Below are 16,749 nucleotides of genomic sequence, written 5' to 3'. Positions count from 1 at the left end.
GGGGACAGGTACTCTTCTGTGCGCACCTAGATTACAGGACACTGGGACAGGTACTCTTCTGTGCGCACCCAGATTACAGGACACTGGGACAGGTACTCTTCTGTGCGCACCTAGATTATAGGACACTGGGACAGGTACTCTTCTGTGCGCACCTAGGTTACAGGACATTGGGACAGGTACTCTTCTGTGCGCACCTAGATTACAGGACACTGGGACAGGTACTCCTCTGTGCGCACCTAGATTACAGGACACTGGGACAGGTACTCTTCTGTGCGCACCTAGATTACAGGACACGGGGACTGGTACTCCTCTGTGCGCACCTAGATTACAGGACACTGTGCACACCTAGATTACAGGACACTGGGACAGGTACTTTTCTGTGCGCACCTAAATTACAGGACACTGTGCGCACCTAGATTACAGGACACTGGGACAGGTACTCTTCTGTGCACACCTAGATTACAGGACACTGGGACAGGTACTCTTCTGTGCGCACCTAGATTACAGGACACGGGGACAGGTACTCTTCTGTGCGCACCTAGATTACAGGACACTGGGACAGGTACTTTTCTGTGCGCACCTAGATTACAGGACACTGGGACAGTTACTCTTCTGTGCGCACCTAGATTACAGGACACTGGGACAGGTACTTTTCTGTGCGCACCTAGATTACAGGACACTGGGACAGGTACTTTTCTGTGCGCACCTAGATTACAGGACACTGGGACAGTTACTCTTCTGTGCGCACCTAGATTACAGGACACTGGGACAGGTACTTTTCTGTGCGCACCTAGATTACAGGACACTGGGACAGTTACTCTTCTGTGCGCACCTAGATTACAGGGGGCAGGTACTTTTCTGTGCGCACATAGATTACAGGACACTGTGCACACCTAGATTACAGGACACTGTGCACACCTAGATTACAGGACACTGGGACAGGTACTCTTCTGTGCGCACCTAGATTACAGGACACTGGGACAGGTACTCTTCTGTGCGCACCTAGATTACAGGACACTGGGACAGGTACTCTTCTGTGCGCACCTAGATTACAAGACACTGGGACAGGTACTTTTCTGTGCGCACCTAGATTACAGGACACTGTGCACACCTAGATTACAGGACACTGGAACAGGTACTCTTCTGTGCGCACCTAGATTACAGGACACTGGGACAAGTACTCTTCTGTGCGCACCTAGATTACAGGACACTGGGACAGGTACTCTTCTGTGCGCACCTAGATTACAGGACACGGGGACAGGTACTCTTCTGTGCGCACCTAAATTACAGGACACTGGGACAGGTACTCTTCTGTGCGCACCTAGATTACAGGACACTGGGACAGGTACTCCTCTGTGCGCACCTAGATTACAGGACACTGGGACAGGTACTCTTCTGTGCGCACCTAGATTACAGGACACGGGGACAGGTACTCTTCTGTGCGCACCTAGATTACAGGACACTGGGACAGGCACTCTTCTGTGCGCACCTAGATTACAGGACACTGGGACAGGTACTCTTCTGTGCGCACCTAGATTACAGGACACTGGGACAGGTACTCCTCTGTGCGCACCTAGATTACAGGACACGGGGACAGGTACTCTTCTGTGCGCACCTAGATTACAGGACACTGGGACAGGCACTCTTCTGTGCACACCTAGATTACAGGACACTGTGCACACCTAGATTACAGGACACTGGGACAGGTACTCTTCTGTGCGCACCTAGATTACAGGACACTGGGACAGGTACTCTTCTGTGCGCACCTAGATTACAGGACACTGGGACAGGTACTCTTCTGTGCGCACCTAGATTACAAGACACTGGGACAGGTACTTTTCTGTGCGCACCTAGATTACAGGACACTGTGCACACCTAGATTACAGGACACTGGAACAGGTACTCTTCTGTGCGCACCTAGATTACAGGACACTGGGACAAGTACTCTTCTGTGCGCACCTAGATTACAGGACACTGGGACAGGTACTCTTCTGTGCGCACCTAGATTACAGGACACGGGGACAGGTACTCTTCTGTGCGCACCTAAATTACAGGACACTGGGACAGGTACTCTTCTGTGCGCACCTAGATTACAGGACACTGGGACAGGTACTCCTCTGTGCGCACCTAGATTACAGGACACGGGGACAGGTACTCTTCTGTGCGCACCTAGATTACAGGACACTGGGACAGGTACTCTTCTGTGCGCACCTAGATTACAGGACACTGGGACAGGTACTCCTCTGTGCGCACCTAGATTACAGGACACGGGGACAGGTACTCTTCTGTGCGCACCTAGATTACAGGACACTGGGACAGGCACTCTTCTGTGCACACCTAGATTACAGGACACTGTGCACACCTAGATTACAGGACACTGGGACAGGTACTCTTCTGTGCGCACCTAGATTACAGGACACTGGGACAGGTACTCTTCTGTGCGCACCTAGATTACAGGACACTGGGACAGGTACTCTTCTGTGCGCACCTAGATTACAAGACACTGGGACAGGTACTTTTCTGTGCGCACCTAGATTACAGGACACTGTGCACACCTAGATTACAGGACACTGGAACAGGTACTCTTCTGTGCGCACCTAGATTACAGGACACTGGGACAAGTACTCTTCTGTGCGCACCTAGATTACAGGACACTGGGACAGGTACTCTTCTGTGCGCACCTAGATTACAGGACACGGGGACAGGTACTCTTCTGTGCGCACCTAGATTACAGGACACGGGGACAGGAACTCTTCTGTGCGCACCTAGATTACAGGACACTGGGACAGGTACTCTTCTGTGCGCACCTAGATTACAGGACACGGGGACAGGTACTCTTCTGTGCGCACCTAGATTACAGGACACGGGGACAGGAACTCTTCAGTGCGCACCTAGATTACAGGACACTGGGACAGGTACTATTCTGTGCGCACCTAGATTACAGGACACTGGGACAGGTACTCTTCTGTGCGCACCTAGATTACGGGACACGGGGACAGGTACTCTTCTGTGCACACCTAGATTACAGGACACTGGGACAGGTACTCCTCTGTGCGCACCTAGATTACAGGACACTGGAACAGGTACTCTTCTGTGCGCACCTAGATTACAGGACACGGGGACAGGTACTCCTCTGTGCGCACCTAGATTACAGCACACTGGGACAGGTACTCTTCTGTGCGCACCTAGATTACAGGACACTGGGACAGGTACTCCTCTGTGCGCACCTAGATTACAGGACAATGGGACAGGTACTCTTCTGTGCGCACCTAGATTACAGGACACTGGGACAGGTACTCTTCTGTGCGCACCTAGATTACAGGACAATGGGACAGGTACTCTTCTGTGCGCACCTAGATTACAGGACACTGGGACAGGTACTCTTCTGTGCGCACCTAGGTTACAGGACACTGGGACAGGTACTCTTCTGTGCGCACCTAGATTACAGGACACTGGGACAGGTACTCTTCTGTGCGCACCTAGGTTACAGGACACTGGGACAGGTACTCTTCTGTGCGCACCTAGATTACAGGACACTGGGACAGGTACTCCTCTGTGCGCACCTAGATTACAGGACACTGGGACATGTACTCTTCTGTGCGCACCTAGATTACAGGACACGGGGACAGGTACTCCTCTGTGCACACCTAGATTACAGAACACTGGGACAGGTACTTTTCTGTGCGCACCTAAATTACAGGACACTGTGCCCACCTAGATTACAGGACACTGGGACAGGTACTCTTCTGTGCACACCTAGATTACAGGACACTGGGACAGGTACTCTTCTGTGCGCACCTAGATTACAGGACACGGGGAAAGGTACTCTTCTGTGCGCACCTAGATTACAGGACACTGGGACAGGTACTCTTCTGTGCTCACCTAGATTACAGGACACTGGGACAGGTACTTTTCTGTGCGCACCTAGATTACAGGACACTGTGCACACCTAGATTACAGGACACGGGGACAGGTACTCTTCTGTGCGCACCTAGATTACAGGACACTGGGACAGGTACTCTTCTGTGCGCATCTAGTTTACAGGACACTGGGACAGGTACCCCTCTGTGCGCACCTAGATTACAGGACACTGGGACAGGTACTCTTCTGTGCGCACCTAGATTACAGGACACTGTGCACACCTAGATTACAGGACACGGGGACAGGTACTCTTCTGTGCGCACCTAGATTACAGGACACTGGGACAGGTACTCTTCTGTGCGCACCTAGATTACAGGACACTGGGACAGGTACCCCTCTGTGCGCACCTAGATTGCAGGACACTGGGACAGGTACTCTTCTGTGCGCACCTAGATTACAGGACACGGGGACAGGTACTCTTCTGTGCGCACCTAGATTACAGGACACTGGGACAGGTACTCTTCTGTGCGCACCTAGATTACAGGACACTGGGACAGGTACTTTTCTGTGCGCACCTAGATTACAGGACACTGTGCACACCTAGATTACAGGACACGGGGACAGGTACTCTTCTGTGCGCACCTAGATTACAGGACACTGGGACAGGTACTCTTCTGTGCGCACCCAGATTACAGGACACTGGGACAGGTACTCTTCTGTGCGCACCTAGATTATAGGACACTGGGACAGGTACTCTTCTGTGCGCACCTAGGTTACAGGACATTGGGACAGGTACTCTTCTGTGCGCACCTAGATTACAGGACACTGGGACAGGTACTCCTCTGTGCGCACCTAGATTACAGGACACTGGGACAGGTACTCTTCTGTGCGCACCTAGATTACAGGACACGGGGACTGGTACTCCTCTGTGCGCACCTAGATTACAGGACACTGTGCACACCTAGATTACAGGACACTGGGACAGGTACTTTTCTGTGCGCACCTAAATTACAGGACACTGTGCGCACCTAGATTACAGGACACTGGGACAGGTACTCTTCTGTGCACACCTAGATTACAGGACACTGGGACAGGTACTCTTCTGTGCGCACCTAGATTACAGGACACGGGGACAGGTACTCTTCTGTGCGCACCTAGATTACAGGACACTGGGACAGGTACTTTTCTGTGCGCACCTAGATTACAGGACACTGGGACAGTTACTCTTCTGTGCGCACCTAGATTACAGGACACTGGGACAGGTACTTTTCTGTGCGCACCTAGATTACAGGACACTGGGACAGGTACTTTTCTGTGCGCACCTAGATTACAGGACACTGGGACAGTTACTCTTCTGTGCGCACCTAGATTACAGGACACTGGGACAGGTACTTTTCTGTGCGCACCTAGATTACAGGACACTGGGACAGTTACTCTTCTGTGCGCACCTAGATTACAGGGGGCAGGTACTTTTCTGTGCGCACATAGATTACAGGACACTGTGCACACCTAGATTACAGGACACTGTGCACACCTAGATTACAGGACACTGGGACAGGTACTCTTCTGTGCGCACCTAGATTACAGGACACTGGGACAGGTACTCTTCTGTGCGCACCTAGATTACAGGACACTGGGACAGGTACTCTTCTGTGCGCACCTAGATTACAAGACACTGGGACAGGTACTTTTCTGTGCGCACCTAGATTACAGGACACTGTGCACACCTAGATTACAGGACACTGGAACAGGTACTCTTCTGTGCGCACCTAGATTACAGGACACTGGGACAAGTACTCTTCTGTGCGCACCTAGATTACAGGACACTGGGACAGGTACTCTTCTGTGCGCACCTAGATTACAGGACACTGGGACAGGTACTCCTCTGTGCGCACCTAGATTACAGGACACTGGGACAGGTACTCTTCTGTGCGCACCTAGATTACAGGACACGGGGACAGGTACTCTTCTGTGCGCACCTAGATTACAGGACACTGGGACAGGCACTCTTCTGTGCGCACCTAGATTACAGGACACTGGGACAGGTACTCTTCTGTGCGCACCTAGATTACAGGACACTGGGACAGGTACTCCTCTGTGCGCACCTAGATTACAGGACACTGGGACAGGTACTCTTCTGTGCGCACCTAGATTACAGGACACGGGGACAGGTACTCTTCTGTGCGCACCTAGATTACAGGACACTGGGACAGGCACTCTTCTGTGCGCACCTAGATTACAGGACACTGGGACAGGCACTCTTCTGTGCGCACCTAGATTACAGGACACTGGGACAGGTACTTTTCTGTGCGCACCTAGATTACAGGACACTGGGACAGGTATCATTGATTTACAGACGGACACAATACAGACACCCATTGACCGACAGTCAAAATGGTGACATTCATTATGCAGACATGTTCAAAATGACGACATTGGGGGTCATTCAGAGTTGATCGCTCGCTAGCTAATTTTAGCAACCATGCAAACGCTATGCCGCTGCCCACTGGGGAGTGTATTTTAGCTTACCAGAAGTGCGAACGTGTGTGCAGCCGCGCTCTGCAAAAACAATTTGTGCAGTTTCTGAGTAGCTCTGAACCTACTCAGCGCTTGCGATCACTTCAGCCTATTCGTGTCCGGATTTGACGTCATACACCTGCCCAGCGAACGCCCAGCCACGCCTGCGTTTTTTCAGACACTACCTGAAAACGGTCAGTTGACACCCAGAAACGCCCCCTTCCTGTCAAACTTCTTGCGGCCGCCAGTGCAAAGGAAAACTTCCCTAGAACCTGAGCACAACCACAAAGAGCTTTGTACCCGTACGTCACGCGTGCGCATTGCGGGGCATGCGCAGAAATGCCGTTTTTTAGCCTGATCGCTGCGAACAATGGCAGCGAGCGATCAACTCGGAATGACCCCCATAGTCAGAATACCTACTTTTGAAATGCCAACATGTCAAACTGCCGACATGCGTTTTAAAGAAATTTTTGCCCCAAAAGAGACTTGTTCATACTTTACCATCCCAGTGGACCTGGAGGGGGAATATAATAGCGAGCGAGCCATGCGAGGGGACGCGGTACACTTAGACGGTGTCCATGTCGTCCTACGGTATGTCAAAATTTACACAAAAAAACCTGAAAAAAACTCATGTCGGTATTTTGAAATGTCGGTATTCTTACTATGTCGGCATGATGAATGTCGGTATTTTGTCCGTTTCCTTATTTTGACTGTAGGACAATGGCTGTTGGGATTACGACCGTCGGTATTGCGTCCGTCGGTAAACTGAAGCCCACTGGGACAGCTACAGCCACAGCCTCCCATGAGACAAAGATGATTTTCAGCACAATTGTAGAATACCTTTTTTTAAGGCCCAATGATTTAAGGTCCTCATTTCACTGCGACAGCCACATGGGGGGAGGGGGGATGAGAACCCGCTTTAATAAGAGTAACTCTATAATATAGCGCTTGTGTGCACTATACATATACCATGTACAAAATAAAGATGTTTATGTTTGCATAAAATACAGGACCCAGGAACACACAATACCACAGACGAGGCAGCCATTTTGTGCCATCAGATGCAAGGCCGATTCATCCTACCCACGAAAGATCCAGGGGAGGCAGCCATTTTAGGTGCACTATATATATTTAAATTTTCCCAGATCTCATTATTTGCCTTTATTGAAAAAAAGTAAAAAAACATCGGTTTCAATCTACACGGTGGAGTCACATCATTGTGCAGAACGGACAGCAGCTAGACAGGCTGAACTGTAGTTTTAGACACACGTCAGGTTCATTGTGACGGTGAGCTGCCCCACTGTATCGTGTCGGTCGGCCCTCACGCACTTTCGTAGCTGACGTTCACCTCTCACATCAGCAGCACCGCAGTTTCCGCGTTGCTTATTCGCAATGGCGCCATTTGTCCAGTCATGATACACCTTCACCGCAGCAGCACGCGGACAGCTCACAAACCAAGCTGTGTCAGAAATACCGCCACCCTTGGCCTGAAAACCGATAATCAGCCTTTTCTGCACTCTGATATATCGCCCCTTTCACCCATGACAGCAATGAGTGATGTGTGTGCAGACGGCCTATCGCACACCTCATACACCCACCAAACCAACGCACGACAGGTGACGTACTCTGGACTACGCGTTGCCGACGTCAAACGTAGGAGATTTAATATTTATTTATTAACAGTCTCTTATACAGCGCAGTAGGGAGGCCAATCCCGGGCCATTTTTAAAAATCCCGGGTATCGGGATTGAAAAATGGCCAATCCCGGGATACCCGGGATTGGCTTTTCCCTAGGTGGCCGCCCCCTCGCCCCACCCCACCCCGCACATATAACTCACCCTATACCGGGGGCGGGCGAGAGGGGAACATCCTGTGAACGCTGCTGGCGGCTCCCACCAGCAGCTGACAGCGCAGCGTGACCTCTCACGCTGCGCTGGGGACCCGAAAGCAGGAAGCCGGGCAGCGTTTGAGCATCCTGTGGACGCTCAACGCTGATCCCTCAATCCCCGGGATTGGAGCTTCCCATCCCGGGATTGAATCCCGGCCATTTTTGGGCCTAAATCCCGGGATCCCGGGATTGGCCACCATACAGCGCAGCATATTCCGTTGCACTTTACAATTAGAACAACAGTAATAGAACAAAACTGGGTAAAAAGTAAAAACAGACAGACCTGGAGGTAGGAGGGCCCTGCTCGCAAGCTTACAATCTATAGGATTTTTTTTTTTTTCACGCCAGTGTTTCAAATACACAACTTCATGGCTTCCTTCCACGGAAACTGGCTCATCCCACAAGCTGGCGGCCTCTCCTACAGATAGTAGACCGGCACATTATAAGGGATAAGGGCTGGTAGCCCCCTCTGTGCGGCTGCCAGCCGTAACAGTGTAAGAGATAGTTTTGTAACGGCAGGAGACGGATACTGTGCATCTTCTATTACTGAGCTGTACAAGTAATAACATCCCCTACCTGACCTTTCCTCTAATGCTATTGTTCTAACAGCTGGAACACAAGCTTATTTACGACTGTAAAATGACAAGGGCACATTCACATCCCCTAGCTCTGGAAATGTTTCAAGTAATTGAAGAAGAAAGAAGGTTAAATGTCTGTGGATGACAATTAAAAAGCATATGTAGCAGGGAGAGACAGACGAGGCCCTCTAATGCACTATAGAGAGCCCACTTCCAATAAAAGCAGGCGGCAGAATGGAGTCACCGACAACGCTGCTAAATAATAAGTGAGGACGCTGACGAGCGACGCACCAAGAGAACACATAATATACTGGCTCTGAAGGTCAATTGAACAACGGAGCATGTGTGCCGTTACACCGCAAACCTAATAAAATCATGTCTGCTTTCTAAATTAATAAGGACATATGTATGTTAATTACCCCATCGGCGCCTCTTCCTTAATACGCTGTTTCTGCATAAGATGCGCGGTTTAACAGTGCCGCCGTTTATTCGCAGGAAGTTATGCATCTTTTTTATTTTGTTATGTTTTTATTGAAGCAATGTCTGTTACAATAAAAAGCAAATTGAGAACAAGAGAGAGTTTCCAATGTTCCATTTTTCGATAAGGAAATACGAACATGCAGATGTGTCCTCATACCTCCTGCCTCAATAGTGGGGAGAGGCCTGGCGTGAGTGAGCCGTCCGGTTAGCGTCAGGCGTCTTTTTTTGGAGGGGAGAAAATGCGTCTTATTAGCATGGTTACGGGAATGAGACGCACAAGCAGACTCTGCTGATGAAAACGATGTTCGGCATGCCTATATTCTGCGAGACTGCGGCTCTGTCTGCATACGACATGTTGCGCTACAGTGTTTTCTAGGAATATAGGCATGCCGCATATGGCTTTAATCAGCATAAGCTGCTTGTGTGTCCTATGGAAAAATGTTCCACAAAAAGATGCTGGAGGCTAGAGTAACACCGCGGCATGGCGTCACTAGAAGGGCTGTTTAGCGAGGCAGGAAGCTGGATGCACGTGGACACATCTGTACCATGTAGTGTATGAAAGAGAACTATGAGGTAAATTTACTAAGACTGGAGTTCTATTTAAGATGGGATATTGTGCCCACAGGACAGCAAGAATAGCTGTGCAACTGACTGAGACATATGAGTAATTTAAGGGTAACATGTTCGGGTATGGGTCATAGGTACGAACACACTTGGGTCGACAGTGTCTAGGTCGACAGTAAGTTGACACCCAAAATGGGTCGACATGACAAAAGTTTGACATGAGATTTTATTTTTATTTTTTTGGTGTAATTTTCTCCATAAAGTGACCGGGAACCCCAATTAGTGCACCGTGTCCCCTCGCTTTGCTCGCCATGCTTCGGGCAAGGTGCCTCGCTACACTACTGCTGTGCTCGGCACAGGTTACCGTTCCCAATTGTAGTTCACGTGGATCGTAAAGTATGAAAAAGTTCAAAAGTTAAAAAAAATGTCATGTCGACCTAGAAAACCCTGACGACTCAATGCATGTCGACCAATAGTGGTCCACCTAATGACTGTCGACCTAAGTGTGGTTCACCTAATGACCGTATACCATATGTTCAATGTCTCGCTGACCGACTACTGTAGACCAATGTCCCAATAGGCAGGTCCTTAGTGACCGGCGACTGTATGCTAAAGTACTTGGCATGTGCCAGTCTGTCACTCACATCCCAGTGTCCAGCGCATCTGCCTGGGAGCCCTAAAATGACTTTGGGGGTCACGATCATTCACACTGACATGCGGGGGTATGCCCAGCACAGGGCTAGTCTGCCCGCATGTCAGTGCCACCCCCCCCCCCACCCGCAGAAGTGCCAAGGCATTGCACAGCGGCGATGCCTTTGCACTTCAAGAGCAACTCCCGACCAGCGCAGCTTTAGTGTGCTGGCCAGGAGCTACTCGTCGCTCCCCGGCCCACAGCGGCTGCGTGTGATGTCATGCAGCCGCCGTGGCCCACCAACGGTCTGGCCACGCCTGCGTTGGCCGGACCGCTCACCCTCCTGCCCAGTGACCACCTCTGAGGCGATCGCTAGGCAATGACGGCAACTGCAGCGAGCGATCGGGTCGGAATGACCCCCTTTGTGCTGCAAATGTGAGTGACAGTGACAGGTTTCTGACAGTTCAGCAAGGGGAGAATAGCCAGTCATTTGCAGGTAGGGGATGAAGACTTTAGGCATATGTTGGGCACCAGGGTTGGCCAGAGTTGCTTTATGCTTCTCTGATTGGTCACTGGTCACTGTAGAACATGCTGGGTGTACCTGCCAGGCATTGCGGATACCTGTTGGGCACCGTTGGATAAATAGGTGGGTTCTATAGTTACGCACTGCGCTCCGTCTATGCCACAAACATCTCTTACAAAATTGCCGGCTCCCAAGCGTTGGGAGAAATGTGTCACTGCCTCGTATTTCTGCATTGATAAATGATTGTATTAAATAGAAGAGACATTAAGTATAGAACATGATAAACAAAAGCATAAAACAGGAAGCAATTCGTTCTGTATTGTAAACTGCTCACCGGGTTCCTGGTGACATTCCGGACGATTTCATGGGAATATTTGCAATTTAGCGCAGACATAAACCATCTGGAACTTGTATAAAACTGTAAACCTCCGTCTTTTCATACACAGAAAAATATTACGCTAGCAAATAAAATGTACTGAACACAGCAACAACGGAAGAGGGAGACGGTTATACAGATTACTAGGCGACTTTTATTTAATACGTGGCTTTCTTTTTCTCTTTTCTAGATTAATTCCGCAAATTTCAGATATGTATTTAATTGTATCATCAGACGCTACAAAGCCTCTAGGACTGGACATAGCTTTGGGCATAGCAGTAAGTCCGGTACGGATGCATTGCCTAACAGAACAAATATAAGAATTTCAGCAAGGAGGAGAGTTACCAAATCTTGGAGAGAAATAAAGTGGAGAAGTTTGCCTATAAAAACCAATCCACTCCTACATAACTGTGCTATATACCTGATATCTAGAAGCCGATTGGGAAGATTCAATTATCCGGTGCGGTTTATGCCGCGGCTAATTGTCAGCCCATAGCTATTCAGTTAAGGGTGGCCATTCCGAGTTGATCGCTAGCTGCTTTCGTTCGCTGTGCAGTGATTAGGCAAAAAAACGGCACTTCTGCGTATGCGGCGCACGCGCGAAGTAATTTTACAACGAACAATGTAGTTTCACACAAGGTCTAGCAAAGCTTTTCAGTCCCACTGCTGGCCGCAGAGTGATTGACATGACGTGGGCGTTTCTGGGTGTCAACTGACCGTTTTCAGGAAGTGTTCGTAAAAACGCAGGCGTGCCAGGAAAAACGCAGGCGTGGCTGGGCGAACGCAGGGCGTGTTCATGACGTCAAAACAGGAACTGAACAGTCTGAAGTCATCGCAAGCGCTGAATAGGTATTGGGCTACGCTAAAACTGCACAAAAAACTTCTGCTAAGCTAAAATACACAGCCAGTGGGAGGCGGCATAGCGTTTGTACGGCTGCTAAAAACTGCTAGCGAGCGAACAACTCGGAATGACCACCATTAATCCAGAGGGTGCACTTAGCGCTTCAGAAACTGCAATGAAAGATCCACATGTTGAAACTAGAGCTTTACCCACACAGTAAACACCACAAGTAATTGGATCTACCCTTTTATTTCTCTCAAAGGTTTGATACACTTCCCCTCATGTGAGAAAGACAGAACAATACATGATGTAGGAGAATGAACACAATATGCGAGGTGGTTGCCATGAATTTATATTGCATGTTACAACAAAAGATGACAACAGTTGACATCTTTGCTGTAGGGCCTCTGGGAGGGAGCGTGAAATTCTGTAGCATTATTGTTATTGTACTATTGTACGTCCCAATTGAATATGTTGTATGTTTATTTATTTTGAAGTTTGTAGGTACATTTATTAGATTATAAATAAACTGCTCAATAAATTAAAGAATTTTGGTAAAGCTTCAATTTAGCACATAACAGTGCTTTATATATATATTTGGATGACTCTTTTTAGCATCTTCTATTGGACATCATACATCCCATATTCAATATCTTTTCATAGCATCCCTGAGGTGCGTATGGATGGCTGACCATACAATATGTATATATTCATTCTCTCAACCTAGGCTGTCTAGTTATTAGTCCACCTGTATCTGTCCCACACTTCTATTATTCCAAAAAGCCACATCAGGTATAATATTTATACCTCAGGTGCAATTCTATAATTTTACACCTCTCAGCGTCCACCGTTGGTAAGTGTAAAGTATATCGGGATCTGCTCAGACAGCCAGAACGAGCCGTCTGTAATCAGCAGTCTCCCTGAATGGATTTACCAATGTAACTTAAAACACATATAAAGGAGTGATTGGGTATTTTGTAAACTCCTATGTTCTTAATGTATGTACAGGTGTGGGCTGTTCATATCAATATTAACAATTCTGAATCCCGCATTATAATATAACCTGTACAAATGCAAATATACCCAAACAATCCTATGGTGACATGAAGTTATTTATGGACACATCGGCAGGATTGTGTACATCACCCGCCTTGTCGGGCAGCGGTGGACTCGCTGACCGCGGCTGGCGTCTCCCAGCACCCGCGGTCTGAAGGTATATTAAATGTGCCCGAACAGTAGTGATCTCGCTGACCGCTGCCAGTGGTCTAGCAAGATCTATTAACAGGTGTCATTAACTATATGATGAACGTGCAGCCTGTCTGAATATACTGACTCTCCACTATTATACAGCTGTATATATGATCACTGTGCTGCTGATGAGCGCGTCCCACACGAGGCGGCTATCACTCGCCGTCTCACCACAATTAATTTAGAAGCAGTTTGTCACATACATATACACACACATTTATGCATTTTCAGGGGCTTAAATACCCATTAATACAGTGGTTTTAGCTATTAAGTTGATGGACCTGTTTAACACGTGTACCGTCCTGCCTAACAACCGTTTCGCATTACAGCGTAATCATAGGGAACCCGAACCTCGGGCGGAAGGGAGTTAAATAGCCTGCCTCTGCCCCTCATTGGTTATCTAACTTGATTGACATGTTGTTGGACCAGTCATAATTTTTGTTTATAAGTTTATAGTGATGTTTGCTCCATAGAAGGTATTTGAACATGAAAAGACACACGTATCAGCGTAATATCACTGATACATAATGTATGAATAAAGGAATGAACATAAATCAATACATTTCAGCCATATTGGCTTTCATAAATATATAAAGGTTTATAGATAATTAATTTAATAGTATCCAGGTATGAACTGAGAGGGAAAAGTCATTTTATTATTTATAGTTTGCAGAGGCATTGTCAATTTTCTTCATTGTACAGAATGATATTGCACATGAAGATTATTAATCTATATTGGAAAATGTTATATTAAGAAAATAGTTATTAAAATATGATTAACAGTGTGTTCCATTTAAATATACAGTATACTTCTGTATATCCTAATTTTAATCTATTTTAAATATGTATATCTATATATTGTCAGTATAGAAAAGCAGCAAAGTTGATATGTTCATTTAGTCCATGTGGTTTGTAGTCCATTGAGAAGAAAGGTCCCAACAGCTTTCTCTTCTCAAAAGCTCTTGCGTCAGGTTTCCGCCTCTTATACCCAATCGTACTTGTTCAATGCCAAACACTTTCAAATCAGTTGATCTGCCAGCATGTTTCTCAAAAAAGTGTTTGGCCACTGTTGTCAACTGTTTAAATTTACTGTGATCTTTTTTACAGTTTCTGATGGATCCTACGTGTTCAAGTACCCTTTGTTTCAAGGGTCTCGTTGTCATTCCAATATACCTTTTTGAACACGTACAAGTAAGGCAATAGATCACCCCAGATGTTTTACACTTGATGTAATCCTTAATCTCATGTGTTTTATTAAATTTGTCCTTGAATTCCATTGTCCTCATCCTATAGTCACATGCCTTGCACGTAGGTGTGATGTCAGTATGTAGCCCTGCTGTGTAATGTAGCTGCGATGTCAGTGTGTAGCAAGTACTGAGCTTTATACTTTGGTTTTCACCTGCCACTGCAGGACACACCCCTGATTGACAGTAGATATGCCCATAGGTGGAGATAGTCACGCCCCTTGGGTGGAATGTGACACGCCTCCTCAATGGTGCACCGCATTAGAGTGCGATCTATAATCTCCCTGAAACTACTTTTCAAAAGTAGGCAAGTATGCAGTACACTCACCAAAATAATTAACACTACAACACATGCGGCTAGTGAGCAGTCCAGAGGCTTTGTCCTCATAAATCAGCGAGAATAAAATGATCAGACTGCTTCTGATGCGGATACAATAATCTCAGAAGATATTCCAGGGATTTTAAGAGGGATTTGAGCTCCTGCATACCCCATTCTGAGAAAAATGTTTAAATTGACAAGAGAAGAATTACTTAGCTCCACGGGTTTAACGCTTTCTCGTCTTCTGTTGCTTTGTACCAGATTGCAAATATTGTACAGGGTGATTCAAAAGTCGCAGTACACCCTTTTGTTTCATAAACTGTGCAGGAAATGGGAAAACTGAATACTCCAGTAAGGTATGGGTGAGGTGGGATATCTTTTTGGGTATGTACCGAACATGGGCGCCATCTTGGAATCGGCCATCTTGAATCTAAGTCAGTTTTTTCAAATGGAAAGGGGGTCGTGTAACATGTCAAACATCAGAATGTGCTGAAAAGTTTATTGCTGCAAACAGATGTGAAATAGCAGGTATGGTTCAAAAGTTACCACACTTTTTGGTTGCAGGTAACTGAAGATGGCTTTGACAAAAGAGGAGAGAAGATTCAAGATGGCTGATTTCAAGATGGCGCCCATGTTCGGTACATACCCTAAAAGGTAGCCCACCTCACCCATACCTTACTGGAGAATTCAGTTTTCCCATTTCCTGCACAGTTTTTGAAACAAAAGGGTGTACTGCGACTTTTGAATCACCCTGTATATATGTAAATACGGTATGCGGTTAAAATACCGCCTGTCAGCGTCCCGACTGTCTCAATACAATCCCAGGATCCTGACAGGGGTACTATATCGCCTTCGGAATACCGGTGACACCCATAGAGGGAGAATAGAACCCATGGCGAGCTAAGCTCGCCACCGAGCCCGCAGCGTGGCGAGTGCAGCAAGCCCTTAAGGGGCTTAGTTGCGCTTGCCCCCTGCCGGCATTCTGGTATACGGACATCCGTCATCCCATACTCTGGGATATTCCGAGGTGGGCGCTAATTCAGTTGTGGGTTTGACTTTTGTCAGAGCTGCTGTGTCTGCATGTTAATGTTGCGCTCTATTGAGACGCTGAGCGGCTGAGGGCCAGACGTGCGTACAAAGACGTACTATCGGAGCGCCATCGGACACTGCACCTGCCTATGGCAATACCCAAGCTCCACACTATAGTCCACTCATAGTCCCGTTAGCTCCGATGGTCTCAGTAGTGCACTTCTTCCTCTAGATGGTAAGCTCCAACGTCAACTTCTCCTTTACTTGTTATATTATTATGTGCAATCATTAATGTTTGCTTTAAACAAGTAAAGGGTTTGGTAATTCCGTATTCATTCTTCCCCAAAAACCTACAGAAGAGGAACATGTCTAATCTTACTAGTAGACCTTTGGAATTAGTCTGCTCTTTATTATTTACTTACAATATTATGATAACGAGACTTATTGTTAGAGGGAGGGACACGTTTCTATACCATAGCAGTGTTCTTCACAGTATGATTATGGGGTCGATTAAATCACAGGAGATATTTTATCTGTGAAAACTTAAATGATGAAACCAAATGCAACGTGTTTAAGTTTTGAGCACCACAAGTCGCAGCATGCCTTTCCTGTGCTACAAAAAGTAACCTTGATAGTAAATGCACAAAGGT

General features: G+C 47.4%; 1 protein-coding gene across 3 annotated transcripts in view; it reads right to left on the bottom strand.

The window, feature by feature from the left end:
* PIK3C3 (phosphatidylinositol 3-kinase catalytic subunit type 3) overlaps positions 1-16,749 on the bottom strand; it is a 365,653-nt gene that overhangs the window by 46,669 nt on the left and 302,235 nt on the right. Inside the window, exon 25 of one of the 3 annotated variants that reach the window (XM_063958242.1) lies at positions 15,887-16,449. The exons of the other annotated variants lie outside the window; for them this stretch is intronic. Within the exon in view, the coding sequence (XP_063814312.1) occupies positions 16,432-16,449 (18 nt within the window). The 3' untranslated portion in view covers positions 15,887-16,431. Of the gene's footprint in view, positions 1-15,886; positions 16,450-16,749 lie in introns of those variants that run through there. 3 annotated transcript variants of the gene reach the window in all.

This window comes from Pseudophryne corroboree, chromosome 1 (genome assembly GCF_028390025.1).
Source record: "Pseudophryne corroboree isolate aPseCor3 chromosome 1, aPseCor3.hap2, whole genome shotgun sequence".
Taxonomy (NCBI): Eukaryota; Metazoa; Chordata; class Amphibia; order Anura; family Myobatrachidae; genus Pseudophryne; species Pseudophryne corroboree.
This window is presented reverse-complemented; position numbering and strand designations above follow the sequence as displayed.